A 26418-nucleotide genomic window follows, 5' to 3' on the forward strand; every position below is an offset into this window, starting at 1 on the left:
CTTCAGTTTAATTTTATGTCTCATCTTTGTTGATATGTTAATATGATACAGTAAATAACAGACTTTATTTGTGTTATAATGCAGCCGGTTACATTTATTTTATTTGCGTAGTCTCCGCATTGAACAGCAAAACATGAGCTACCAGGACGGAAGCCTAAGAGGGGACGGGAACTGCAGGAGTTGGGTATTCGCTGCTTTCAGGAAGCACAGAACTAAATGCCCTTTAAGAGAATCATAGAATTGGAAGGGACCCCGAGGATCATCTAGTCCAACCCCCTACAATGGAGGAATCCTTTCCTGGATCCAGGACATTTTTCTCTCCCCCCCGCCCACATTTCCAAAGGTGTCAGGACTACTAAAAGGGCCCCCTCTGCCTATTTTAACACCCAAGAGGGTCTGTAGGGAAGGACATGATCTTTCAGATATTCAAACCACAGGTTCTGACCCCACTGTGTTGGACTAGGTCTTGGGAGAGCAGAGTTCGAATCCCCGCTCGGCCGTGCAGTTCACTGGGTGACCTTGGGCCAGTCACTGCTTCTCAACCTAATCTATCTACTCCATAGGGTTGTTGTTACAGGTAGGTAGCCGCGTTGGTCTGCCATAGTCGAAACAAAATAAAAAATAAAAAAATTTCCTTCCAGTAGCACCTTAGAGACCAACTAAGTTTGTTCTTGGTATGAGCTTTCGTGTGCATGCACACTAAACCATAGGGTTGTTGTTATTGTTGTAAAGATAAAATAGGGAGGAGATGTACGCCGGCCGCAGGATAGAAATGCAATAAACGGACAATAAATAAATTCTAATTTGGCCATTTCCTGCCGGACACGTTTCCCTGGCTTCCAGCCACGTGTGTATCTGACGGAAGCGGGTTCTGTGTCCCCCCCAAAAGCTTACAAGCCAGTCCTTCTCAACCAGAGGTTCTTGGACTACAACTCCCATCACCCCTGACCACTGACCCTGCTAGCTAGGGATGATGGGAGTTGTAGTTTTAACATCACCTGTGGAACCAAGGTCGAGAAAGGCTGGCTTACGCCATAAGCAAATGCGTTCGCTTCCCAGGGGCCACGGGACTCTTTGCTGCCGCAGACGTTCTAAAAATGAAACCAGCCACAGGCAAGTCCTCTTCTGGCGACTTCCTTACCGGAAGCTTCGCTTGAGGCCTGGCACAGAGGCGATGCAGAGGATCCTGGCAGAACAGACGGCGATGCAGGCCTCGACGATGGGCTCCTTTTTGACGCTGAGGAGGCAGACCTGCCCGACGTAACCGTCGCTGTTGCACACCCAGACCTCGTAGGCGTTCTCCGGGTTGCTGTGGCTGGGCGAGGCGCAGGAGAACTGCCGGAGAAGGGACAAAACAAACAAACAACAGGTTGCTTTTGAAACAGGCCCTGAAAAGCGCTCACTGGCATGGGAAAAAGACTTTGGGCGCAATATTCAATTTCCATCTTGGGGAAAATTATGGAGGGAAGACTTAAAATTTACAGCGTTCTGTGTGTTGAAGGAAAACTACATGAAAACGACGTGTCGGTGGTATTTAAGACTTGTAAAACTAGCAAAGATGTATAGAACTGATTCAATATTTGGAAGAAGGAAGGCACATTCTACCATATGTGGTGGGCGTGCAAGATAGCTAAAGCATTCTGGGAAATGATTCACAACGAATCGAAAAAAATGTTTAAAATAACATTTGTGGGGAAAACCAGAGGCTTTTTTTGTTAGGCATTTTAGGTACAGAGATTCCAAGGCAACAGCGAGGATATTACTGGCCCAGAGATGGAGAAAAGTTCTAACCAGAGAGGAGTGGCTGATGAAGGTCATGGACTATGCCGAAATGGCAAAACTTGACTGGGAAAATCAGAAACCATGTAAGGTCCGCTGGGTGGTTGCTCGTGAGTAAACAGCCAAGACTCCGTCCTGTCTTTTAGCAGTTTTATACTATTTACAGTGCAGAGCTATAAGTTCATGTCTGTATCAGTCACTGTATCAGTTTCGAGTCAGGTGAAACTCGAAAAATTAGAATATCATGGAAAAGTTCATTTATTTCAGTAATTTAACTTAAAAGGTGAAACTATGAGATAGATTCATGACATGCAAAGCGAGATATGTCAAGCCTTTCTTTGTTATAATTGTGATGATTGTGGTGTACAGCTGATGAGAACCCCAAATTAACAATCTCAACTTTGGGGTTTTCATCAGCTGTATGCCATAATCATCACAATTATAACAAATAAAGGCTTGACATATCTCGCGTTGCATGTCATGAGTCTATCTCATATATTAAACTCCAGTAGCTAATGAAAACAATTGCTTACATAAATGGACTTTTCAATGATAGTCTAATTTTTTGAGTTTCACCTGTATATGAATTTAGAATTTGAATGTGTTATTTCTGAAACATGATGTTTGCATGTGGTTTTTTGTGATTTCGAAATAAAATTATTTTTTAATATTAAAAAAACAAACGGAAAAACAACAACAACCAGCTCCAGCAAGCCAACTGTTAAGATTTTAGGTAGAGGCGCTTTTGAAGCAATGGTCTTCATTCAAAGTGCAGTAGAATTAAATGAGGTGCACTGAGGGTTTGTGTTTTCTAAACCATCAGCAAACTGAACTATGGTTTCAGGCAGTTAATATGGAAATGGAAGCAACTAACAGCAGATGAACTGCGTGAATTTGGTTTGCAAAGCTTGGACCTACCTGCATCCCACTCCGCGTTTTCATGATGGGAATCGCCTTCAGGAACTCAGGGTCCAGGCAGTTTTTGTAGGAAGCTGGTTACGAAAAGGAAAAAACAAACAAACCTGTAGCGCGGTCCGATTTGCGGCGCAATCCACTGCAGCTCTGTGGAGTCACGATAATGAACAGCCATCTTGAATCTATCTACCCCGCTTCTAAAATCTGACCGTTCCCTGGTTCTCGTCTCTTAAGACTCCACAGCCACTGGCTGAGCTGCTGTGATGTCACAGCATGTTCGCAAACATTTTCGCTGCCCACGCTATTTGTCAGCGGCAGTTTGCAAATAGTGCTGTTCCTGCGGTGGAAGCAAGTGGTCAATTTGACTCGGGATAAAGCCTTGCAGCTTGTTCATCAGTGCCGCAGGAGCACCTACAGAGAGGGGGCGTGTTGGGGGGGGGGAAACCCCACACTTATTTGTGCTCCAGATCAGCCCCTCCATAGTATGTCTTGGGCTGAACTCTTGGTTGAGGGAGGAGCACGACAGCACATTTTTTGGCCAACCTCCCTCTTCAGAGCTACTTCTAAAGGCCTAAAGAAGCAGGTGAGGAAGACAACTTGTGCAGAGGCTCTGTCAGTTGAGACTGCACTCAAGTGGCCGAATGCACCCCCCCAAAATATAAATCCACGCACACAGAAAGCTAGCATGTCAGGGAGACAGGCTTCAGCTTCATACTGACACGCTAGTTTTCTATGTGCAGGGACAGGTCCGAGAAGCACTCTTGCGAACTGATGGCAAGCATTACGAGCTTTATTGACCGCATGATGTGTGCGGCTTCTCCACAGCAAGAGTTCTCTGGGGGCCTTTACAAAGCGCTCCCTACGCCGAAACATTAAAACAGTGTAAAGCCGTAAAAAAAAAAAAACCCAAACCCTACAATATTGAAAACAAAACCCCAAAACACTCAAGACAAGGACCTAGTTTCTTCTTGGTGTCCTCGAAGGCTTGTTCAAAGCTGTGGCGCGCGTCTGGGTTGGGGAACTCGAAGATGTAGGACTCCGTGCCGTCCGCCTTGGTTGCTGTGAGCTCCATTTTGTTGGGCGGGAAAGACTGGGTGAAGGAAAGCGACTGCTTCTCCGCCAGTTCGCGGTGGATGGCAGCCATCAGGTCCTTGATGACGTCGTCCAGGCTCTGAGGGTGAGCAGACACAAATGCCGGCATTAGCTGGGAGAACACCACGGACTTTGTGGAACAAAATGCCGCGGCAGCAAGTTTCTAGTCCATATTATGCATTCGCAACAGCCTACGAGCCTGTAAGGGCAACCTTTAGTCCTTATCAACCGGGTTGGTACAAGAGCTTTGATTTCCAAGCTCCACATTTAGAGGCGACCCAACTGGAAGGCATCAAGGACAGGGCCTTTTGGTGGAGGCACCACAGATGTGGAGTTCTCTCCCCAGGGTGAGCTGACGAAAATCTTCCTGATTTTAGAAGGTTGCTAATTTATTCTTTCCTTCTGGAAAGCATTTGTGGAGGTTTAAATGCTGCTGCCGTTCTGGTTTGTTACTTTTAGAGCTGGCACCCTATTTTTCGCTATATAAGACGCACCTAGTTTTTACAGGAGGAAAGGGGGAAAGCCCTGTTTTTTTGAGGATCAGCTGAAAGTGGTGCAGCTTTTTTGCAAAGGGAAAAGCCCTGTTTTTTTGAGGATAAGCTGAAAGTGGTGCAGCTTTTTTGCAAAGGGAAAAGCCCTTTTTTTGAGGATAAGCTGAAAGTGGTGCAGCTTTTTTTGCAAAGGGAAAAGCCCTGCTTTTTTGAGGATCAGCTGAAAGTGGTGCAGCTTTTTTGCAAAGGGAAAAGCCCTGTTTTTTTGAGGATCAGCTGAAAGTGGTGCAGCTTTTTTGCAAAGGGAAAAGCCCTGTTTTTTGAGGATCAGCTGAAAGTGGTGCAGCTTTTTTGCAAAGGGAAAAGCCCTGCTTTTTTGAGGATCAGCTGAAAGTGGTGCAGCTTTTTTGCAAAGGGAAAAGCCCTGCTTTTTTGAGGATCAGCTGAAAGTGGTGCAGCTTTTTTGCAAAGGGAAAAGCCTTGCTTTTTTGAGGATAAGCTGAAAGTGGTGCTGCTTTTTTGCAAAGGGAAAAGCCCTGTTTTTTTCAGGATCAAATGAAAGTGGAGCAGCTTTTTTTGTGAAGAGGAAAAGCCCCGTTTTTATGGGGTCCAACTCACAGTTCTGCAGCTTCTAGTCCTACAGCCATTTCTGCAGTTTCCAGACAGAAAATCTAATCAGCCAGTCACATGTCGCTGGGGAAACCAACAGCCTCCCTCTGCATTCAACACTGGAGGCCTGGGCAAGGGGGCGGGGCTGGAAAGGGAGCCTTATCTCTCTCCCGATCACTTGCTGAACAGCTGTTCAGCAGCTTCCTTTCAACACCCCCTTCTCTCTTTGTAAATCAAAGAGCACGATCTGCTTTTGGCCCCTAGGCAATTGGCTCCAGGGACCACCATTTGCCCCATAAGACGCACAGACATTTCCCCTTACTTTTTAGGAGGAAAAAAGTGCGTCTTTTGGAGCGAAAAATACAGTATATTTTAATATTTCAATAACCTTTATTTATGTATGCCACTACTACGGCGCGTGTTTTGTTAGCCCCAAAATGGGAAAAGAGCCAGGTCCCAACCAAAGAAGAAAGGCAACTTAAGCTGATGGAATATGCGCAGCTTGCAGACTTAACATACAAAATAAGAGAAGAAGAAGAACATATGTTTAGAGAAGATTGGAAAACTTTTATTGAATATATGGGGGGGGGGGGAAATCGTGTACACCTGAAAATGTGGGCAGCATTAAGATAAATTCAACAGTGTAAATAAGTTTTGACGGGTGAAATAATGGAATACTGAATGGTTTAGTTTATGTAAAATATGCAGGGATTTATGATATGAAAAATGAACCATGGAAAGAGAAGAAGGGAAGTCGCTGATAATTTGAGGTTGTTTAAATGAATATTTTAAATTGTAAAACAGAAAATTTAATAAAAATTATACACACACACTCACACAAAAATCTTTAAATGAAACCCATTCTGGTAAAGGGTAAAGGGACCCCTGACCATTAGGTCCAGTCGCGGACGACTCTGGAGTTGCGGTGCTCATCTCGCTTTACTGACCGAGGGAGCCGGCGTACGGCTTCCGGGTCATGTGGCCAGCATGACTAAGCCACTTCTGGCAAACCAGAGCAGCGCACGGAAATGCCATTTACCTTCCCGCCGGAGCAGTACCTATTTATCTACTTGACTTTGATGTGCTTTCAAACTGCTAGGTTGGCAGGAGCAGGGACAGAGCAACGGGAGCTCACCCTGTCGCGGGGATTCGAACCGCCGACTTTCTGATTGGCAAGCCCTAGGCTCTACGGTTTAACCCATAGCGCCACCCACGTCCCTAAAACTAAAAATGGTTTTATGAAACGCCTGTACTCGCCCCGACAACCTCGATGGTTCTCACCTGATGGGGGAAGCTGAGGGTCTCTGAAAGCTTGCTAACTTGGCCAAGGGTGCTGAGGTCTTCATCCAGGCGGGAGATGGCCTTCTGGATGCTCTCACGATTGGGTGATTGAGAAGCCCCTAGAGTCGGACAGAAATCACACATCACACTGCATTTGTCTCAGGCAAGGAGGCTGGAGATCTAAGCCAGCCGCATTTCTCATTATCTACTGCTTGTTCTGATGTAACACGAAATATCAACTTTATATAGTACCATTTGGAGGTTTAAAAATGCGGCGATTAAGAGGCAAGCGGCTAGGCCACGTGAAAGACCAGCAGCGATACTCCTTGCATTTCTGTATTTATTGCATCAGTTATTGCAAGTGACACCCTTCACTTTAAATTGACGAACCCCAATTTAAAGCGGGCAGGAGGTAGTTTGCACGCAAAATGTGTGTTTCTAAAGGTTGTGGTTGCCGTTCCCGATTGGCGATCACGAGCCACACGGCACGACAACAACTTGGGGCAGAAGCTGCAGCTCGTGCAAAACTCCGCTGCGTTGTTGCTTTCCGGGCAACCTATCGACAATACAGCGGCCCCTCAGTTTTCGAACGTAATCCGTTCTGGAAGACCGTTCGAGTTCAGAGACGTTCGGAAACCGAAACTCAATACGGAAAATTCAATATGGAAAGCTGCGTATTGAACTGCGTGGCACGTTCGACTTCCGAAAAGTGTTCAAAAACTGAAGCATTTATTCCAGGTTTGCGGCGTTCAAAAGCTGAAAAATCCGTCAATGGAGATGTTCGAAAACTGAGGTACCACTGTTCAAAGTGTTGCATCAGCTGCCAAGGCTGCTGAGCTACATTCAAGGTTTCCTCTTAAGCCTCCCTCCAGAATGTATTTCCCCCCCCCTGCAGCTTTAAATCCCTGTAGGTCCGTGCGTTTCAACGCTGTTTTATTGTCTGCATTGTGTTTTATAGATTCCTGTTTCTGAACAACGCTCTGGTATCCTCTGGAGGCAGATCTGTTTATGCATTCTGAAAAGGAACAACACCGGCGGCAACAGACCTTTCACAATGTCCAGGTCTTCCAGCGGAAATTTCCAGAGCAATTTGTACTTGCTGGCTGTGTCGATCACACTGGCTGCTGTGTAACTGCAAAGAAAAATCACGTAACACTAAGAAGGGGAGCAGTACTGAATGCAACCACCAAGTGGCCTTATTGCCCTATTTTAAAGGTGAACACCTTCCATTTGGATCTTAAGTCTTCTTTCTTCCCTTGATCAAGATGCTAAGCCTGTGGGCAGGGCCTAGCCCATTTTCTAACTTAAGTGCAAAACCTAGATTTCTGAGATGCCTCCGATATAAGGCACGCTTGCCTGCCAGTTGTGCATTCTTGGCTGAGGTGGACCCTAATTTTTTGCTGCATTTCATAACTAGGGATGGGGCCTCTCCCAGCCGTTGAGCTGGATCCTGAAGTTCCCGACGGGGAACTCCAAAGAACAGCCCAACCCCTGCTGAAATCAGGACTCGCACTCAGCGCCGACTGTGCGACAGAATTCCCGATGGAGAACTCCATGCTGCGGCATATCCCAGCTGCCTTGGGGCTACCAGGCACCCCCGGTTATGCCACAGTGGTTATTCATTGGCAGCCATGTCTCTGGCTAACCCGCACCTGACATCAGGTGTGGGGCAGGTAGGCATGGTTTGGGCCTGTGCCTTATGGACAGAAATGGTCCCCGTGGGAGCTGAGAAACAGTCTGGCTCCTGATAAGATGCCTGTCCTTTGCAATTATTATGGTTGTAAATCACACCGTTCAAGTTGGAAGTTAGCTCTTTATTAGAAAAAAACACGATCTGCACAGGCTTGGCTGTCACGCCTAATGAGCACAGCAGGTCTCGCCCCATGAAATCAATTGGCCCCCATCTCCCCCCACAGATTTATATAACTCCCTTCCTCTTCTGGGCTTTCCCCAAGCAATGGGAGACTGTGCTTGTGTGTCTGCCTTTGCTCCTGCCGCTTCATGCCTCTTCTGGTCCTGGGAGACTAGGGGAAGGGGAGTTTGTTGCAGGATTGGGAGACACTGGGATACGTGGGATGTGATACATAAGTAGCAGTCAAGTGCAACTTTCCTTGTTTTCCTAGAGTGGACATGCAAGGGGATGTTTGGTCCAGCCAGTTGCAACTTCCTGTTTCCTCCTGGGCTGGGACACACTTCCTCTTGCATTTGACCAGAGGTGGGCGTGACCTTACCTGTGCAGGTAACTAAAGCACAAGGCACACAGCACTCTCTCTCTCTTTGACTTCTCTCCATCACTGGAGCAACTTTTTTACCTAGAGATGCTTCCAGCCAACAGAGGACACTGGGACTATCTCCATATGGGATAGCTGCACACGTATATATTTTGTAACTAAGTCTGCCTTCAGGGATCCAACTGCGAACTGAATGTGAGTAAACTACTTTTATTGACTTTAAATAAGATTGCCGTGTGTTCATTCTTTTAAGAGGGATAAAAAGGGGAACTTACCAGGAACATACAATTCAATACTGAATTGTATGATAATGAGAGGCTTAAACAAGCCTGCAACCAGCTACCCGCTGTGCATTAAAAGGGGAATGTAAACTCTGCTAAATAAAGGAACTTGCTAACGCAAGTTAGGAAGGATATTAATAAACAATATATCCTCTCCTGCCTTCCTGAACATTCCCACAGGCACCCGTGACTCTTCACCAGCCGGACACCTCTCGGCCTTCCTCCTCTCCTGCTTCTCCCTCTAATTCTGGCCGCCATTCTGCCACCGACTCTCCCCGCTCACTAAGCCCTGTTCCCTCTCCATCTTCCGACACCTACTCCTCCAAGGCTTCTCCCTCTGACCACTCATCACTGTCCCACCACCAATCCCCGGGCTCTGAGCCTTCTTCCCTTGGGTGTTCCCCAGCGGGTTCCCCCCCCCCCCCCAGTCCATCCCAGACATGTCCCTCGAGCTGTCAATCGCACAACAACTTTGCGTGGGCTTTGGTGGTCGGTCACTTACAGGCTCATGGAGCTTCGCCGCAGAGACCCCGACTTGCGTTTCAGGGTGGTGCAGACGAGCAGGTCCGTGAAGAGGAAAAGCGAGCGGTCCTTCTTCCCGCCCACGGCCTTCTGCAACGAGACACAGGAGAAGTCAGGCTGGGACAGCTCAGTCGGTCGAGCAAGAGGCTCTTATAATCTCAGGGCCGTGGGTTCGAGTCCCACGTTGGGCAAAAGAGGGTTTGGACCAGAGGACCCTCAGGGTCCGCCTTCCAACTCTAGAATTCTAAGATTCTACCCATCCCCCCGACGCTTGCTTGGGCAAGCGTAGGCAAGCTTTAGGACCAAACAGATCTCCTTTTCATGTGACGGAACAAGGGGACACCCAGTTTCTTACTAGTGGAAAGCAAAGTTCTTTATGAGTTCAAAGGGTTTTAGTAGCTCCAGTGTAGCTTATGCTACAGTGAACAAGCTACTGTATATTCTGGCGTATAAGACTACTTTTTAATCCAGGAAAATCTTCTCAAAAGTCGGGGGTCGTCTTATACGCCGGGTGGAGGAATCTGCGGTCAAGTATATCTCAAACTCTATATTTTAACTGGAAAAGTTGGGGGTCGTCTTATATGCCCAGTCGTCTTATACGCCGGAAAATACGGTAAGTCTTTAAGGGGCTACAATACTCCTTAATGGCTGACGAAGGGTGCTAAAAACGCCTTTGTTCGGAAGAGCTTATGCTTATGTGTTTGTGGAGGGGGGGAAGGGAAGTTATTGGTTTGCACTTGTTTCATATTATGTATTTTGTGTTTTTTCCTTGTATTTTTGTGCTGTGAACCACCCTGAGATCTACAGATGAACGGTGGTATACAAAGTTAATTTAATGATGATGTGCAGGGCTTCCCCCCCCCCCTCGAAAAAGAGGTGCCGGAACTTCTTGACCTTTTTTTAGGGGGAGCAGTCACCCAAACCTGTTGAACTTGCCCCACTGCTGCGGGGAACGATTAAAACGAAACCAAAGAGGTTCTGGTGAGTTCCGGCTGGAAAAAAAAGCCCTGATAATGTGGGTGCATTTTTAGTTTATTGTTGATTTTATCTTCTAAATGTTTTAAAGAGTTGATTATACTGGTAAATTTCATTGTAGGGAAGGCTAAAAGGTAAAGGACTAAAGGCTAAAAGGTGACAGGAGGCTGGGTGAGTCGCGAGGCTGGGGTGGCGGCAGACACGACTGGCTGTTCGCGGCCACGCTGGAATCCAACGTGATCTGGAAAAGCCAGGCGAGGCCTTTTGTGCGGAAGAGGGCCTTTTTATTTGGATCCCCTGCTCCCGGGGTTGCCATGGCAACGCAGGGTGGCACACGCTCTCGGCTGGGGGAATTTTGATTGTTATCTCCCCGTCACAGCACCGGGAGCCGGGGGGAAATGTTCTGCGGTGGGGGGGGGGGGAAGAGAAAGGTTGCTTCTGTCTAAAAAGCAAACCCTGAAAGTGTTGGGGAGTCCCAAGGCAGCTGAAATTTAGGTGCTGCGTTTACAGCATGGGTAGGCAACCTAAGGCCCGGGGGCCAAATCCGGCCTAGTCGCGTTCTCAATCCGGCCCGCTGACAGTCTGGGAACCAGTGGTTGTTTTTTTTTTCCATGAGTAGAATGTGCCCTTTTATTTAAAATGCATCTCTGGGATATTTGTGGGGCCTGCCTGGTGTTTTTACAAGAGCAGAATGTGCCCTTTTATTTAAAATGCATCTCTGGGTTACTTGTGGGGCCTGCCTGGTGTTTTTACATGAACAGAATCTGTGGTTTTATTTAAAATGCATCTCTGGGTTATTTGTGGGGCCTGCCTGGTGTTTTTACAAGAGCAGAATGTGTCCTTTTATTTAAAATGCATCTCTGGGTTATTTGTGGGGCCTGCCTCGTGTTTTTACATGAGCAGAATGTGTCCTTTTATTTAAAATGCATCTCTGGGTTATTTGTGGGGCCTGCCTGGTGTTTTTACATGAGCAGAATGTGTCCTTTTATTTAAAATGCATCTCTGGGTTATTTGTGGGGCCTGCCTGGTGTTTTTACATGAGCAGAATGTGTCCTTTTATTTAAAATGCATCTCTGGGTTACTTGTGGGGCCTGCCTGGTGTTTTTACATGAACAGAATCTGTGGTTTTATTTAAAATGCACCTCTGGGATATTTGTGGGACCTGCCTGGTGTTTTTACAAGAGCAGAATGTGCCCTTTTATTTAAAATGCACCTCTGGGTTATTTGTGGGGCCTGCCTGGTGTTTTTACAAGAGCAGAATGTGCCCTTTTATTTAAAATGCATCTCTGGGTTACTTGTGGGGCCTGCCTCGTGTTTTTACATGAGCAGAATGTGTGCTTTTATTGAAAATGCACCTCTGGGTTATTTGTGGGGCATAGGAATTTGTTCTACCGTATTTTCCGGCATATAAGACGACCCCCAACTTTTCCAGTTAAAATATAGAGTTTGAGATACACTCGACCGCAGATTCTCCACCCGGGGTATAAGACGACCCCCGACTTTTGAGAAGATTTTCCTGGATTAAAAAGTAGTCTTATATACGCCAGAATATACAGTATTTTTTTCTTCGGAATATAGTCCGGCCCCCCACAAGGTCTGAGGGACAGTGAACCGGCCCCCTGCTGACCCCTGGTTTACAGCCTAAATTCTGCAAAAGCACAAGGGGAGCTAGTGGGGGGAACAAGCCGGAGACTGAGATACGAGATAACGAATTTGGTTTCCTGAGAACCTCTGTTTTTATATATAGATATATTTAGATATATCTTATTAAATTTCCAGAAATTTCACATAAGCATTCCAGTACGTAAAAGATTTTTCTTCTGTCTCGTCGACTTCCCATCCCATTTTCCTTTTTTATTCCTCCCCCTTATCTTCCCTCTATTATACCATAACATTAATACAATAATCTCTAATTCCTTCTGCTGCTCCTAGTTCAAATCCTGCTCACGAATAATTCATCCTCCCCTACTATTTCTTTAAATACTGTAGTTCGAAAAATGGCTTCCATTCTTCCATAAAGCAATCATCATTAAGTTCTCTTATTTTAACTGATTTAACAGATTCAGCATTTTGTGCATAGCATATCCTCGCTGTCGTAGTTACATACACAAACAATCTAACCATCTTTTTGGAACTTCTGTACCTATCATGCCAAGAAGAAAAAGCTTCAGGATTTTTAATTTTATTTTTAGTATAATCACTTTAAACAGCTTTTTTATCTCATCATACGTATATCATTTCCCAAAATTCCCTCGCTTTCTTGCAAGTCCACCACATATGAAAGAACCAACTACTTGTTTACACTTCCAACAGTTATTAGGATCTGTGTTTTTTTTTATTAGTTTAAAGAATTGCTTTTGGTGGGGGAATGAGCAAGCTGGGGTTCTGATCCTGCGTTGAACCAAGGGCTGTTCAGCTCACAGAGACCGTTCACACCGACCCACCCCGATAAACCAAAAGAGGAAAAATATGTAACGTTCATTAAAAAGGCTGACTACGAATTTGCAAAATAAGACAGATTACGGAGGGCTCTCTTACCACTTCCACTAGCATCTCCTGGCGCAAGAATCTCCGCAGCGGGGCCTGAAGCTGTGGAGACACAAGGAATCAGTGATCGCCAAACGGCCAAAGTGGATCTTAACACCGACTTCTCTATCGTGACAGTGTGGTGAAGCAAGATAAAGATAATGATGATGATGATGATGATGATAATAATAATAATAATAATTTATTTATACCCTGCCCATCTGGCTGGGTTTCCCCAGACACTCTGGGCAGCTCCCAACAGAATATTAAAAACATCAAACGTTAAAAACCTCTCTAAACAGGGCTGCCTTCAGATGTCTTCTAAAAGTAAGATAGTTGTTTATTTCCTTGACATCTGACAGGAGGGCATTCCACAGGGCGAGCGCCACCACCAAGAAGGCCCTCTGCCTGGTTCCCTGTAACCTCACTTCTCGCAGGGACGGAACCGCCAGAAGGCCCTCGGAGCTGGACCTCCGTGTCCGGGCTGAACGATGGGGGTGGAGACGCTCCTTCAGGTCTACTGGGCCGAGGCTGTTTAGGGTTTTCAAGGTCAGCACCAACATTTTGAATTGTGCTCGGAAACTTACTGGGAACCAATGTAGGTCTTTCAAGACCGGTGTTTTGTGGTCTCGGCGGCCACTCCCAGTCACCAGTCTAGCTGCCACATTCTGGATTAATTGCAGTTTCCGGGTCACCTTCAAAGGTAGCCCCACGGAGGGCGCATTGCAGTAGCCCAAGTGGGAGATAACCAGAGCATGCACCACTCTGGCAAGACAGTCTGCAGGCAGGTAGGGTCTCAGCCTGCGTACCAGATGGAGCTGGTAGACAGCCGCCCTGGACACAGAATAGATAGCCCCCCCCGAACAGATCCCACCCCTGTGGCTTGCAGGTGCCCGCCATGCATGCAGTCAGAGCAGTCAACAGCGGTTATTCCTGTCAAATGTTCCCATAGAATTACTCCCGAGGGAGATTGTGCATGGCATTAACCGACATCAGTTTTTCCATCAGGCTTAGGGATTATGGCAAGCTTACTGTAGCAGGGGGAAAGGTAGGACAGCCTTGCCCGCTCTAGATGCCACCCCTCCCCAAACTGCCCCACCTCCAGTGATAATTCCAACTAGCCATTATGGGAATGTATAAAAGCTCTTATTTTTATCCCCTTTCCATTTCATATTACGTCCTTCAGATTGCAGGTCATTACGATAAAACGTTCACCTCCTCGAGTGCTTTGGTTAGAAAGGCAGGAAATAAAGCCAGGAAACAAAGAAACAATTTAGCATCTCCTTCCATCTCTTGGTCACTTTCCAGCGTGACACAGACTTTTGTCCTCTAGAGGGGGAACACCGAGAGGGTGGGGGCACGTGTTGAGGACCGGGTAACCAAAATTGCCATATTTTTTCGCTCCATAAGACACACCCGACCATAAGATGCACCTAGTTTTTAAAGAAGAGTTTGGATTTGATATCCCGCTTTTCACTACCCGAAGGAGTCTCAAAGCGGCTAACATTCTCCTTTTCCCTTCCTCCCCCACAACAAACACTCTGTGAGGTGAGTGGGGCTGAGAGACTTCAGAGAAGCGTGACTAGCCCAAGGTCACCCAGCAGCTGCATGTGGAGGAGTGGAGACGCGAACCCGGTTCCCCAGATTACGAGTCTACCGCTCTTAACCACTACACCACACTGGAGGAAAGGGGGGGAGCCCCATTTTTGGGGGGGATCAGCTCACGGTTGTGCAGCTTCTTTTGCAAAGGGAAAAGCCCTGTTTTTTTGAGGATCAGCTCAAAGTTGTTGAGCTTACTTTGCAAAGGGAAAAAATCCTGTTTTTATGGGGTTCAACTCACAGTTCTGCAGCTGCTTTAGGAAAGGAAAGGGAGCCGTTTCTACAGTTTCCAGACAGATAATCTAATCAGCCAGTCACATGTCGCTGGGAAACAAACAGCCTCCGTCTGCAGAACATTCAACAATGGAGGCCTGGGCAAGAGAGCCAGCGATCGACCACACATTCGCTCCATAAGATGCACAGGCATTTCCCCTTACTTTTTAGAAGGAAAAAAGTGTGTCTTATGGAGCGAAAAATATGGTAAATTTCCAGTCTCCATCTCTCTTTGCACACGGCTCTGTCTCTGGCTGAAAGGAGCCCAAATGTCTTGACAGAATGATGGAAACCTAGGGTAGTCCGAAATAAGCGTCTGAAAGAACAATGAACATGTACATTTCCAGATTCATTTACACCAGGGGTAGGTAAGCTAGATGAAGCTGAATTCCGTCCAGCCCTCAGGGTCTCCTTCCCATCACCAAGTGGGTGGGGAAAGAGCTTTGGTGCCAAGTGTGTAATTTCTGCTCCTTCCTCTGCAAGAAGGAAGGCCAAGGGAGAAATTTGGCAGCAGACTTGTGCTCCTTGCAAATATGCAACGAACTTTGTAACTGCATACATGCAAAAAAAAATTGGGGGGGGGGATGTAATTGCATTTTGAAGTTTGAGGCTTTAAATAGCCAAAAGGCTTTCTGTTCAGCCTTACTGGCATTCTTCAGCTGAGGTTGCTAAGTGCTTTTCGTACAACCGCATTCCCTCCAACACCTCGAGTCCCCAAAACGGGGGGTGCATCTTCCTGCCCACGCACCTGCATGAGTCATGTGATCCATGCGAGATCACAGTACCCAAAAGATGCACATTTTTCAGAGCCATGCTTGCACGCATGTTTTGGGGTGCCGCACAAGATTGCAGCCCCCCACCCCACCCCGCACCCTTTTTTCGGGTAGGGAAAACGCTTTTTCAAGGCAAGATCTTGGCACGAAATTGTGCAAGATCATGACGCCCAAAAGGGCCTCTCTGTTCTCTCGCGAGAAAACAGTGTGTCCTTCCCCGCCCCGCCCCCCGGACGTTTGCGGTGTTCGCAATTAGGGTAGGTAAAGAGTGTTGGGAAAGGCTTGCTTACAAACCTCAACGATAAAAAAGGGAGAAAAAAGGTGAGTGGATTTACTAAGAGTTAAATGTACGGACCTCTGTTTCCACGTGTGTGTTTGGGTTTGTGCAGTAAGACTGGCCCGCTATTGGAACCTGACCCCTGACATCTGGCTGATGTTGTCCTCAGCAGAGAAGCCCCCCCCCCACCCACCCAATGTGTACATAGATGTATCCCTACCCCCTACTCCCCCTACTCCTCCCCCCCAAAAGAAGCCCACATTCAAGAAAGCATCTTGCCAAATCTTACGTCCTCCATTCCTTCTATATGCGACTCAATCTCTTGCACTATCCGGGCGTTTCGTTCTACCTCTTCGGCGCTCCTCATCCCTTTGTTGATCCTCTCAGCCACCTGTTTGATGCTCCTCTGAGCTTCCATCAGAAACGGGTGGTCCGGGTGGGCTTCGGGCGTGTGTTTCAGAAGGTCCTGGTGGGAGAAAGCGCAGCGGTAATTAGAGCGGGAAATGGATATACAGTGGTACCTCTGGTTAAGTACTTAATTCTTTCCGGAGGTCCATTCTTAACCTGAAACTGTTCTTAACCTGAAGCACCACTTTAGCTAATGGGGCCTCCCGCTGCCGATGCGCCGCCAGAGCACGATTTCTGTTCTTATCCTGAAGCAAAGTTCTTTACCTGAAGCGTTATCTCTGGGTTAGCGGAGTCTGTAACCTGAAGTGTGTGTAACCTGAAGTGTATGTAACCCGAGGAACCACTGTATATATATACTGCAGAACCTGCCTGGGCAGAAATGTCAAATTTGCTCCACATTATCTCATCAACGGCACAGCAATGGGCACCCACATGGCCCCACAGTATGCCAACATCTTCATGGCAGATTTAGAACAACGTTTCCTAAACTCCTACCCACTCAAACCTCTCTTGTACCTGCGTTACATTGATGATATTTTTATTATCTGGACACATGGTCAACAGACCCTGGACACCTTCCACAAGACATTCAATGACTTTCACCCCACCATCAACCTAACTATGAACCAATCTATGCAAGAAATACACTTTTTGGACACTACTATAAAAATACAGGATGGACACATAGACACCACCTTATACCATAAACCAACTGACCGACAAACATATCTACATGCTTCTAGCTACCATCCCAAACATACCAAACAATCCATTGTATATAGCCAGGCCCTACGTTACAGCCGCATCTGTTCCAACTCTACAGACAGAGACTCTCACCTAAGAGATCTACAGCAAACCTTTTTAGAACTAAAATATCCACCTGATGAAGTTAAACAACAGATCGACAGAGCCAGACTGATACCCAAAGAGAACTTGCTGCAAGACAGACCCAAAAAAGAAAATAACAGAACACCACTAGTCATCACATACAGCTCCCAAGTTAAAACAGTACAGTGGTGCCTCGCAAGACGAAATTAATTCGTTCCGCAAGTCTTTTCGTCTTGCGGAAATTTCGTCTTGCGAAGCACGGTTTCCCATAGGAATGCATTGAAATTTAAACAATGCGTTCCTATGGGAAAAAAGTCCAAGCCTCCTGCCGGCGAGCGGGGAAAGCGAGCGGCAGAGCAAGCGGCAGAGCGACCGGTGAGCGGGGAGAGCAAGCGGGGGACACGATCCATAGCGGGGGAAGCCAGGAAAGCAAGCGGGGAGCAGGATCCACGGCGGGAGAAGCCAGGAAAGCAAGCGGGGGACACGATCCACGGCGGGAGAAGCCAGGAAAGCAAGCAGGGAGCAGGATCCACGGCAGGAGAAGCCATCGGAGCAAGCAGGGAACGCAGTGGGAAGCCAGAAAAGCAAGCGGGGGACACGATCCATAGCGGGGGAAGGCAGAAAAGCAAGCGGGGGACACGATCCACGGCGGGAGAAGCCAGGAAAGCAAGCAGGGAGCAGGATCCACGGCGGGAGAAGCCATCGGAGCAAGCAGGGAACGCAGTGGGAAGGCAGAAAAGCAAGCGGGGGACACGATCCATAGCGGGGGAAGGCAGAAAAGCAAGCGGGGGACACGATCCACGGCGGGAGAAGCCAGGAAAGCAAGCAGGGAGCAGGATCCACGGCAGGAGAAGCCATCGGAGCAAGCAGGGAACGCAGTGGGAAGCCAGAAAAGCAAGCGGGGGACACGATCCATAGCGGGGGAAGGCAGAAAAGCAAGCGGGGGACACGATCCACGGCGGGAGAAGCCAGGAAAGCAAGCAGGGAGCAGGATCCACGGCGGGAGAAGCCATCGGAGCAAGCAGGGAACGCAGTGGGAAGGCAGAAAAGCAAGCGGGGGACACGATCCATAGCGGGGGAAGGCAGAAAAGCAAGCGGGGGACACGATCCACGGCGGGAGAAGCCAGGAAAGCAAGCAGGGAGCAGGATCCACGGCAGGAGAAGCCATCGGAGCAAGCAGGGAACGCAGTGGGAAGGCAGAAAAGCAAGCGGGGGACACGATCCATAGCGGGGGAAGGCAGAAAAGCAAGCGGGGGACACGATCCACGGCGGGAGAAGCCAGGAAAGCAAGCAGGGAGCAGGATCCACGGCGGGAGAAGCCATCGGAGCAAGCAGGGAACGCAGTGGGAAGGCAGAAAAGCAAGCGGGGGACACGATCCACGGCGGGAGAAGCCAGGAAAGCAAGCAGGGAGCAGGATCCACGGCGGGAGAAGCCATCGGAGCAAGCAGGGAACGCAGTGGGAAGCCAGCAAAGCAAGCGGGGGACACGATCCACGGCGGGAGAAGCCAGGAAAGCAAGCAGGGAGCAGGATCCACGGCGGGAGAAGCCATCGGAGCAAGCAGGGAACGCAGTGGGAAGCCAGAAAAGCAAGCGGGGGACACGATCCACGGCGGGAGAAGCCAGGGGAGCAAGCGGGGAGCAGGATCCACGGCGGGAGAAGCCAGCGGAGCAAGCAGGGTGAGCGGCGGCAGCTGGAGAAAGCTGGGTGTGGGGAGCAGGGGCCGCAGTAAGGGAGAAGCCGAGGCTAAAATAGCGCCGGACCTACCTCCTCCCTCCCGGAGCGGTGAGTGTTCTGGGGTTTGCGGGGAGCAAAGGGCAGGCTCGGGAGCCGAGGGTAGGCTCGGCTGCTCCACCTTGGAACTTGTGAGCCTCTACGGTGGGAGGAGGCGAGCTGCCGCTTCCGGTTCCCGCCACTGCTGCCGCTCTCCTTGCAGCAGCAGGTTCCGGCTTTTTCTTAAAGTGGTACCGCGCAAGACGATTCGTTTTGCGAGTCACGGCCATTAAAAAATTCGTTTTGTGAATCACCTAAAAAATCGAAAAACCCTTTCGTCTAGCGGGTTTTTCGTCTTGCGAGGCATTCGTCTTGCGAGGTACCACTGTACAACGCATCATCAGAGATCTACAACCTCTCCTAGACAATGACAGTTCTCTTTCTCAAGCTCTGGGAGGAAGACCCTTCACCGCCTACAAACAGCCACCCAATCTCAAACAGCTCCTCACCCACAATAATACAAAAACAGGACTCAACATGGACACTGGTACCAGAGCCTGCAATAAACCCAGATGCCAACTTTGCTGCCACATAAACCCGGATAACACCATTACTGGTCCCAACAACATCAAACACACCATCTCAGGACTATTTAATTGCTCATCTTCCAACATTGTGTATGCAATCAAATGCCAACAGTGCCCTTCAGCTCTCTATATTGGACAAACAGGCCAAACCCTACGCCAAAGGATAAATGGACATAAATCTGATATCAGGAATCACAAGACAGAGAAACCAGTAGGAGAACACTTCAATCTCCCAGGGCATTCTATAAAAGATCTCAAAGTAGCTGTCTTAATACAAAGAAATTTCAGAAATAGACTGGAAAGAGAAGTGGCTGAATTGCAACTAATCACCAAACTTAAAACCATGGAGAAACCTGGTTTGAACAAAGACATTGGATTCTTATCTCATTATACATAACAAAGCTATCTTTAGCCATCTCACCCCTTGCCTTTCCCTGCAAGACTAATTGCAGCCGTTTAGAGTCGTCATCAGGTTTTCCACACTTATCAGCCTATCACCCATTCCCACCACCCTTCTGAGTAATACCCCTCCCCACTCCCCCACTATATTTAAGGATCTGGTGACTTCTGTTTCAGTGTATCTGAAGAAGTGTGCATGCACACGAAAGCTCATACCAGGAACAAACTCAGTTGGTCTCTAAGGTGCTACTAGAAAGAATTTTCAATTTTGTTTTGACTATGGCAGACCAACACGGCTACCCACCTGTAACTGGAATTATCTCATTAGTTTGCGATTCCTTCCCTCCCCCAAGTCCTTATGACTTCTGTAGATGCAAATGTCTGGGTCATTTAAGAGTACAGTGGCACCTTGGTTCTCAAACGCCTTGGTACTCAAACAACTTCGAACCCAAACACTGCAAACCCGGAAGTAAGTGTTCCGGATTGAGAACCCTTTTGCTCCGTTTTGAGTGTTACTCTTCCGATTTGAGTGCCACACTTCCGTTTTGAGTGTTACGCTGAGGCCTGTCTGTTTTTGCTATTTATTTTGCGTTTTTGTTTTTGTGACTGTGTGGAACCAGTTCAGTTACTGATTGATTGATTGATTGATTGTGTGACTGCAGTTTATTGTTTACTGCTTTCATTTTATGGATCAATGGTCTCGTTAGATAGTAAAATTCATGTTAAATTGCTGTTTTAGGGGTTGTTTTTAAAAGTCTGGAATGGATTTATCCATTTTGCATTAACTTCTATGGAGAAGCGCGCCTTGGTTTTGGAATGCTTTGGTTTTGGAACGGACTTTCAGAACGGATTAAGTTTGAGAACCAAGGTAACACTGTATATAAAACCTTTAATCATGCAACTCCCATGGAGAATACTTTTATTTTTTTATATAAAATGTTATTATTTGCAATGGGAATCTTTGAATGAGTCTCTTCGGAGCCGCGCTGTTACTTTGTACTTTTGTCCTTCTCATCTAGGTGGGGGTGACATTTTTTAAAAAATCTCTGACTTCTTCATTGTTAGGTTTGCACTTTCCTCCTGGTAATAAATCAATTAAAAGAAATAGGCCCTTGTGAACTCGTCAGCGTTTTGCCGCCAATTTCTCCAAACTTACTCACATTTTTCTATGCAGTTTAGCCTCACACATACGTTTTTGCAAAGCGATTTCCCCAAATGTAATGAATTGGGGCAGGCTATTTTCACGGTTATATATGCATTTACAAGCTCATTTGACCCTGGACCAAACGCCTTTATTCACACGCTTTTTGGCCAGAAAACTGCACTGCGGAATTCAAAGGAGCACAACTTGTGAAAGGATCCCGGGTTTCGATTTGCCCATTGACGCTGGAAAGTGTGACGCAGGTAGCTCTGCAAATGCATAGTTAAAGGTAGTAAAGGGACCCCTGACCATTAGGTCCAGTCGTGTCCGACTCTGGGGTTGCGGCGCTCATCTCGCGTTACTGGCCAAGGGAGCAGGCGTACAGCTTCCGGGTCATGTGGCCAGCATGACTAAACCGCTTCTGGTGAACCAGATCAGCGCACGGAAACGCCGTTTACCTTCCTGCCAGAGCGGTATCTATTTATCTACTTGCACTTTGATGTGCTTTCGAACTGCTAGGTGGGCAGGAGCAGGGACCGAGCAACAGGAGCTCACCCCATTGCGGGGATTCGAACCGCCGACCTTCGGATCAGCAAGCCCTAGGCTCTGTGGCTTAACCCACAGCGCCACCCGCGTCCCTCTGCAAATGCATACTGAATCCCAAATCCCTCCTCCGTTCCTTAGGCGTATTCTCCGTCACCGAGCCATGCTTGAGGTCTTTAGCATTTCTGTGGGTGCATCCATCTCTCTCTGCAGCCCTAGCTGCTTTCCTTATACCCGATTCCAAAAAAAAACCTGCACACCGTTCCTGGAGCGCAACGGTGCCGGCCGGGGGTGGGGTGGGTTGGAATGGCGTCCGAGCTGCTCCCTGGAAGCAAAGAACGAAGGCAGGGCCAGGAGAAGGGGCTGCCTGCCTCCCTCCTCTCGGGCTATCCATCACGGGAAGAGCAAATAAAACTGGCTGGTTAATGGCCCGGAGGTAAGTGCAGAGCGATGGAGCTCACGAGTAATTGGTGGTTTTTCGGTGCCAATGGGGTGGATGGGTATATCAATCAGGGAGGACTGAGGGTCAGCAGACAGAACCTGGGCAGGCATTTGTGATGTTGGCAACGCGGCCCGACAGGGAGACTTCTGGGGGCACCTTCCAAGCGTGCCTCAGCCTTTCCAGATACACCCTCCCCTCGCCAGCATATTAGGAAGTCTCCTGACGTATGGTTCATGAGAACCTGCCAAAAAGAGCCCTGCTTTTTCTCAGTTCTCTCTGCAGTGCACTTTCTCTCTCTCTCTTTCTCTCATGTAAGCCGGAAATGAGATTCATCCCATCCTCCTTCCCAACTGAACGCTCCTCTCCGCCCCCCAAGGGAACGTGGCTTCCTAGAAACTTGCTTGGGGAATTTCTCTCTCTCGCGGCTTCAAATGCCAGGAATTCCACGGGTTCTGACATTTGCTCGCAGTGTGTAAAATCGAAGGAGGCTCGGAGGGAAACGTCTAAAACGTTGTGACATTTGCTGGTAAGCCATGCGTGGGAAACCTGCGGTCCATCTAGTCTGACCCCACGCAAGGCAGGAAGCCTTTGCCCAACATGGGACTCGAACCCACAGCCCTGAGATTTAAGAGTCTTGTGCTCTACCGACGGAGCTATCCCAGCCTTAATATGTACCATAATAACAAACAATAGCCCACCCACAGTTTAAAAGACTTACCCAAATCCTAGAATCCTAGAATTGTAGAGTGGGAAGGGACACCAGGGGTCATCTAGTCCAACCCCATGCAATGCAGGAATCTCAGCTAAAGCATCCATGGCAGACGGCCATCCAACTTCTGCTTAACAAGCACCAAGGAAGGAGAGTTCACAACCTCCCGAGGGAGACCCTTCCACTGCCGAACAGCTCTTACTGTCAGAAAGTTGTTCCTGATGTTTAGTCGGAATCTCCTTTCTTGTAACTTGAGGCCATGGGTTCGAGTCCTACCTTCCAGAGCAGGAGAAAACAAGCTTGCTCCATCCTCCATGCGGCAGCCCTTGAGATATTTGACGATGGCTATCCTATCTCCTCTCCGTGTCTTTTTTTCCAGGCTAAACATACCCAGCTCCTTCAACCGTTCCTCATCAGGCTTGGTTTCCAGACCCTTGGTCATCCTCTGCACACCTTCCAGCTTGCCAATACCTTTCTCAAATTGTGGTGCCCAGGCCTGGGAGAAGAGGGATGCTTTTGCCTGGCTCCCAGAGGGATTTAACGAAGGTGCTAGGTGAGTCTCCTTGAGCTCATCATCGTCATCCCTGAGCACTGGCCAGAGGTTCACAGCAACATCTGGATGGCCAGAGGTTCCTCACTCTTGCTGCCAGCCAACTGAGCGCTTTTGCCCTGCACCCAGTTTCCAACGGGGCAAGCCAGCTGGCTTCTGAGAAAGCCACAAGCAGGGCACGAAAGCCACAGCACTCCCTTGCTGCTAGTTCCCAGCGTCACGTATTCGTGGCTATACTGCTCCTGAATACGGGTGCTCCATTTTGATATCGTAACTAACAGAAGAAATCTTCTGGGGGTCCCTCCGTCCCATGACCTCTCTTCTCGAAGCCATCTAAGCCAGTGGATACCATCGCAACAAATGTCACAAGTGAATGGTGCGTCGCATACAGAATTCCCCCCATATGTCTCAATCTGGGATGCAGGTGGCGCTGTGGGTTAAACCACAGAGCCTAGGGCTTGCCGATCAGAAGGTCGGTGGTTCGAATCCCCGCGACGGAGTGAGCTCCCGTTGCTCGGTCCCAGCTCCTGCCAACCTAGCAGTTTGGAAGCACGTCAAAGTGCAAGTAGATAAATAGGTACCACTGTGGCGGGAAGGTAAACGGTGTTTCCGTGAGCTGCTCTGGTTCGCCAGAAGCGGTTTAGTCATGCTGGCCACATGACCCGGAAGCTGAACGCTGGCACCCTCGGCCAGTAAAGCAAGATAAGCACCACAACCCCAGAGTCGTCCACGACTGGACCTAATGGTCAGGGGTCCCTTTACCTATGTCTCAATTGCAACTTTTGCCGATAAAAGTGTAGGGTCAAAAGGCAAACTTCGCCAGCTGAGAACTTCAGACGTTTCCCACCAAGCCTCTTAAAAACTGCCCGCAAATGTTTGTTAGCTTATCTTTTTATACACAGCTATAAATATATAGCATGTACACATATGTTTATATAGTAGGAATCCGTGAAGTGTTTCACAAGACCCACATTTCTAGCGGACAGTGTTATGTCTGGGACGAGCCATATATTTAAGGTGAGTATACCCTGCAGAAATGATCTATAACTCAAGGAAGCACTAACCTGGTCCAGATTCAAAACCTGAAATTATCCAGGCCGGGGAGAGGAGGGAGGCAGGAAGTGACCAGCCCTGCAAAACCAGAAAGCTGGCCTCGGAAAACCCATCAAGCTGCTCTCTTTTGCTGGTCCTGTTCTAACCGCCTTTTGCAAGTGAAGTTCCTCCCATCACTTGCCGCCACACCAGGATAAAGGAGCCAAAGGGCAGTAGCTCAATGGTAGCGTGTCTAATTTGGGCCTAAATTGTCCTGGGTTCAATCTCCAATGGCAGGGGCTGGAAATGTCTTTTATTTATTCACCACCTTTTTCCTCCAAGGAGCTCAAGGTGGCGTACGTAGCTCTGCCCACCATCTCATTTACCTCCCCCCCCCCCTGCGACGAACCTCCACTTCAGACTCTCCCCTCGTTACTAAGTGAATTTTTAATCAGGTGTTCTGGGTCAAACTACAATCCATCCCACCTGTCCCTCTGAGGTCCGTCTGTTATTTCAATCCCCTTTTATCTATAATCTGGGGATCCCTTAGTAACGGGAGTTTTCCTGTCCAGCGGCCGTGGCCGGTTATATCCTCTGCTCAGGGCTTCAGGGGTTAACCTCTCCTTTGCCTACAGTTCGGGGTCTCTCTTTCACTAGATCCCTCACTATATCAGTTAGCTGAGCCCTCTTAGCAACTCCGTGGCAATACCAGGGTTTCCGCCCGCTAGCCCCTCCTGAGGGAACTCCAAGACACAAACTATCACCCTTCAGTTTAGTTTTGTCCTTTCCCTGAGTTCACCTCCTCAAGAGCCTATATAACTCGCTGGACCAAATGAACGACGATATTTTCTTAGCTCAACAATAAAAGAGGTCTTTATTTCTTACAGAACATAACGGTTTCAGTGATGGTTCATAAGCTTAGTTTCATAACAGTGTAAACTCTTTCAGCAACAAATACACATCTTCAAGGATCCTAACCTAACCTAAACCTAACCTGGCCCCACACCCTCCTTCTTCCAGTCACCACTCTCTCCTCACGTTAACGGCTGCTCCCTCCTTTTAAAGAGCGGAATGTCCCGCCTCCCAAGGGGTATCTGCCACTCAAACTGGGGAGCCCATTAACTCATAAAACACCGTGGGTCTCTGAACAGCCCCTAACTTAGATCTGATTCATTACAACAACAGCCCTGCGAGGTAGGTTGAGCCAGGAGGGAGAGCGGCTGTCCCCTGGCAAATTTCGAAGGCAGATTCCTACCTGCTGTATTTCTGCACGTGTCCAGATGCTGGTTAATGGCACAGGAGCAGGGCCAGAAGAGAGAGGGGAGAGGGAAAGGATAGCAACCCTAACGGAGATGGTTTCATACACGCCTAAAAGTGTTGTGTGTGTTTGTGTGGAAGGAAATGGCAGATTCCTCATTCTCTCCAGATGCAAAGAAGCTTCCTGCTGGATTAAAGGCTTGGCATTTTCCGAAAAGACGTCGATCCTACAAAGCTCTCTCCCACACGCTCTCTCCAAACGGCACGGAAGCACGGGTTGCTTTCTTTCAAAACAAAGAAATAAATAAAAACCCACTGGAGTCGCGGCAAAGGCCCTCATCTGTCTTGGTCTGGCTGTCTTCTTCTCTGGCGATCCCTCGTAGAGCGGGAAGGACCTGTCATCGAATATTGGAAGTCGGTGCTGTGTCTTTGGCAAATCCCTAAGATCTCTTTGGCCACAGGCCTGCAGTCAAGGGAGGCTAGATCCCAGGAATTTATATTTCAAAAGCAGAGTCTTCTTCTTTGGCGATTACTCATAGCTGAGTAAGATTGTCCTCCATGAACACGGTTTTAACAGTGAGTCCGTAAGTGACTGTGGAGGCCAATTCTGGACCCACACGCCCTTCCACAGTGGAGAAATAGGTTTCCGGGCAGGAGTTGATCACGGTGAGGGTTTACCAAGCGTGCCTTCCTCTTAGCACGTTTCTCCCTTGTGTCCTGAGTTCGAGCGTCTTCAAAGCCCACGACACCTTTGGTCAAGGCTGTTCTCCAACTGGAGTGCTCGCAGGCCAGTGTTTCCCAGTTGTTGGTGGTTATACTACATTTTTAAAGATTTGCCTTGTGAGAGTCTTTGAACCTCGTTTGTTGACCACCCAGAATTACACTTTCCATTTTTAAGTTCGGAATAAAGACAATCATCAGGCATTGCTTTGGAAGACGATCATCATTTTAATTTTATTTATTTTTTGTAAACAATTAACTGCATTAGCAGGATTAATTTAACCCAAGCTGTTAGACTATTAAGCTATTGGGAATGTAGAGAAAAATGATTATAAGGAATGACAGAGGGGATTCAGTAGCGAAAGTGATTTCTGAAGAAAGCACAAAGTGAGGGGGGAGGGAATTCAAACTATGTACCACATTTTTTGCTCCATAGGGCGCACCTCGTTTTTAGAGGAGGAAAAAC

General features: G+C 48.0%; 1 protein-coding gene across 1 annotated transcript in view; it reads right to left on the bottom strand.

The window, feature by feature from the left end:
• The window catches only part of ARHGEF17 (Rho guanine nucleotide exchange factor 17), a 97343-nt gene that overhangs the window by 18445 nt on the left and 52480 nt on the right, over positions 1-26418 (bottom strand). The window contains exons 6-13 of the mRNA XM_033145967.1: positions 15914-16090; positions 12715-12765; positions 9182-9291; positions 7214-7299; positions 6168-6286; positions 3652-3865; positions 2698-2771; positions 1142-1335 (exon numbers count right to left, since the gene is read on the bottom strand). Coding sequence (XP_033001858.1) covers positions 1142-1335; positions 2698-2771; positions 3652-3865; positions 6168-6286; positions 7214-7299; positions 9182-9291; positions 12715-12765; positions 15914-16090 — 1025 coding nt within the window. The remainder of the gene's footprint in view (positions 1-1141; positions 1336-2697; positions 2772-3651; positions 3866-6167; positions 6287-7213; positions 7300-9181; positions 9292-12714; positions 12766-15913; positions 16091-26418) is intronic.

This window comes from Lacerta agilis, chromosome 4 (genome assembly GCF_009819535.1).
Source record: "Lacerta agilis isolate rLacAgi1 chromosome 4, rLacAgi1.pri, whole genome shotgun sequence".
Taxonomy (NCBI): domain Eukaryota; kingdom Metazoa; phylum Chordata; class Lepidosauria; order Squamata; family Lacertidae; genus Lacerta; species Lacerta agilis.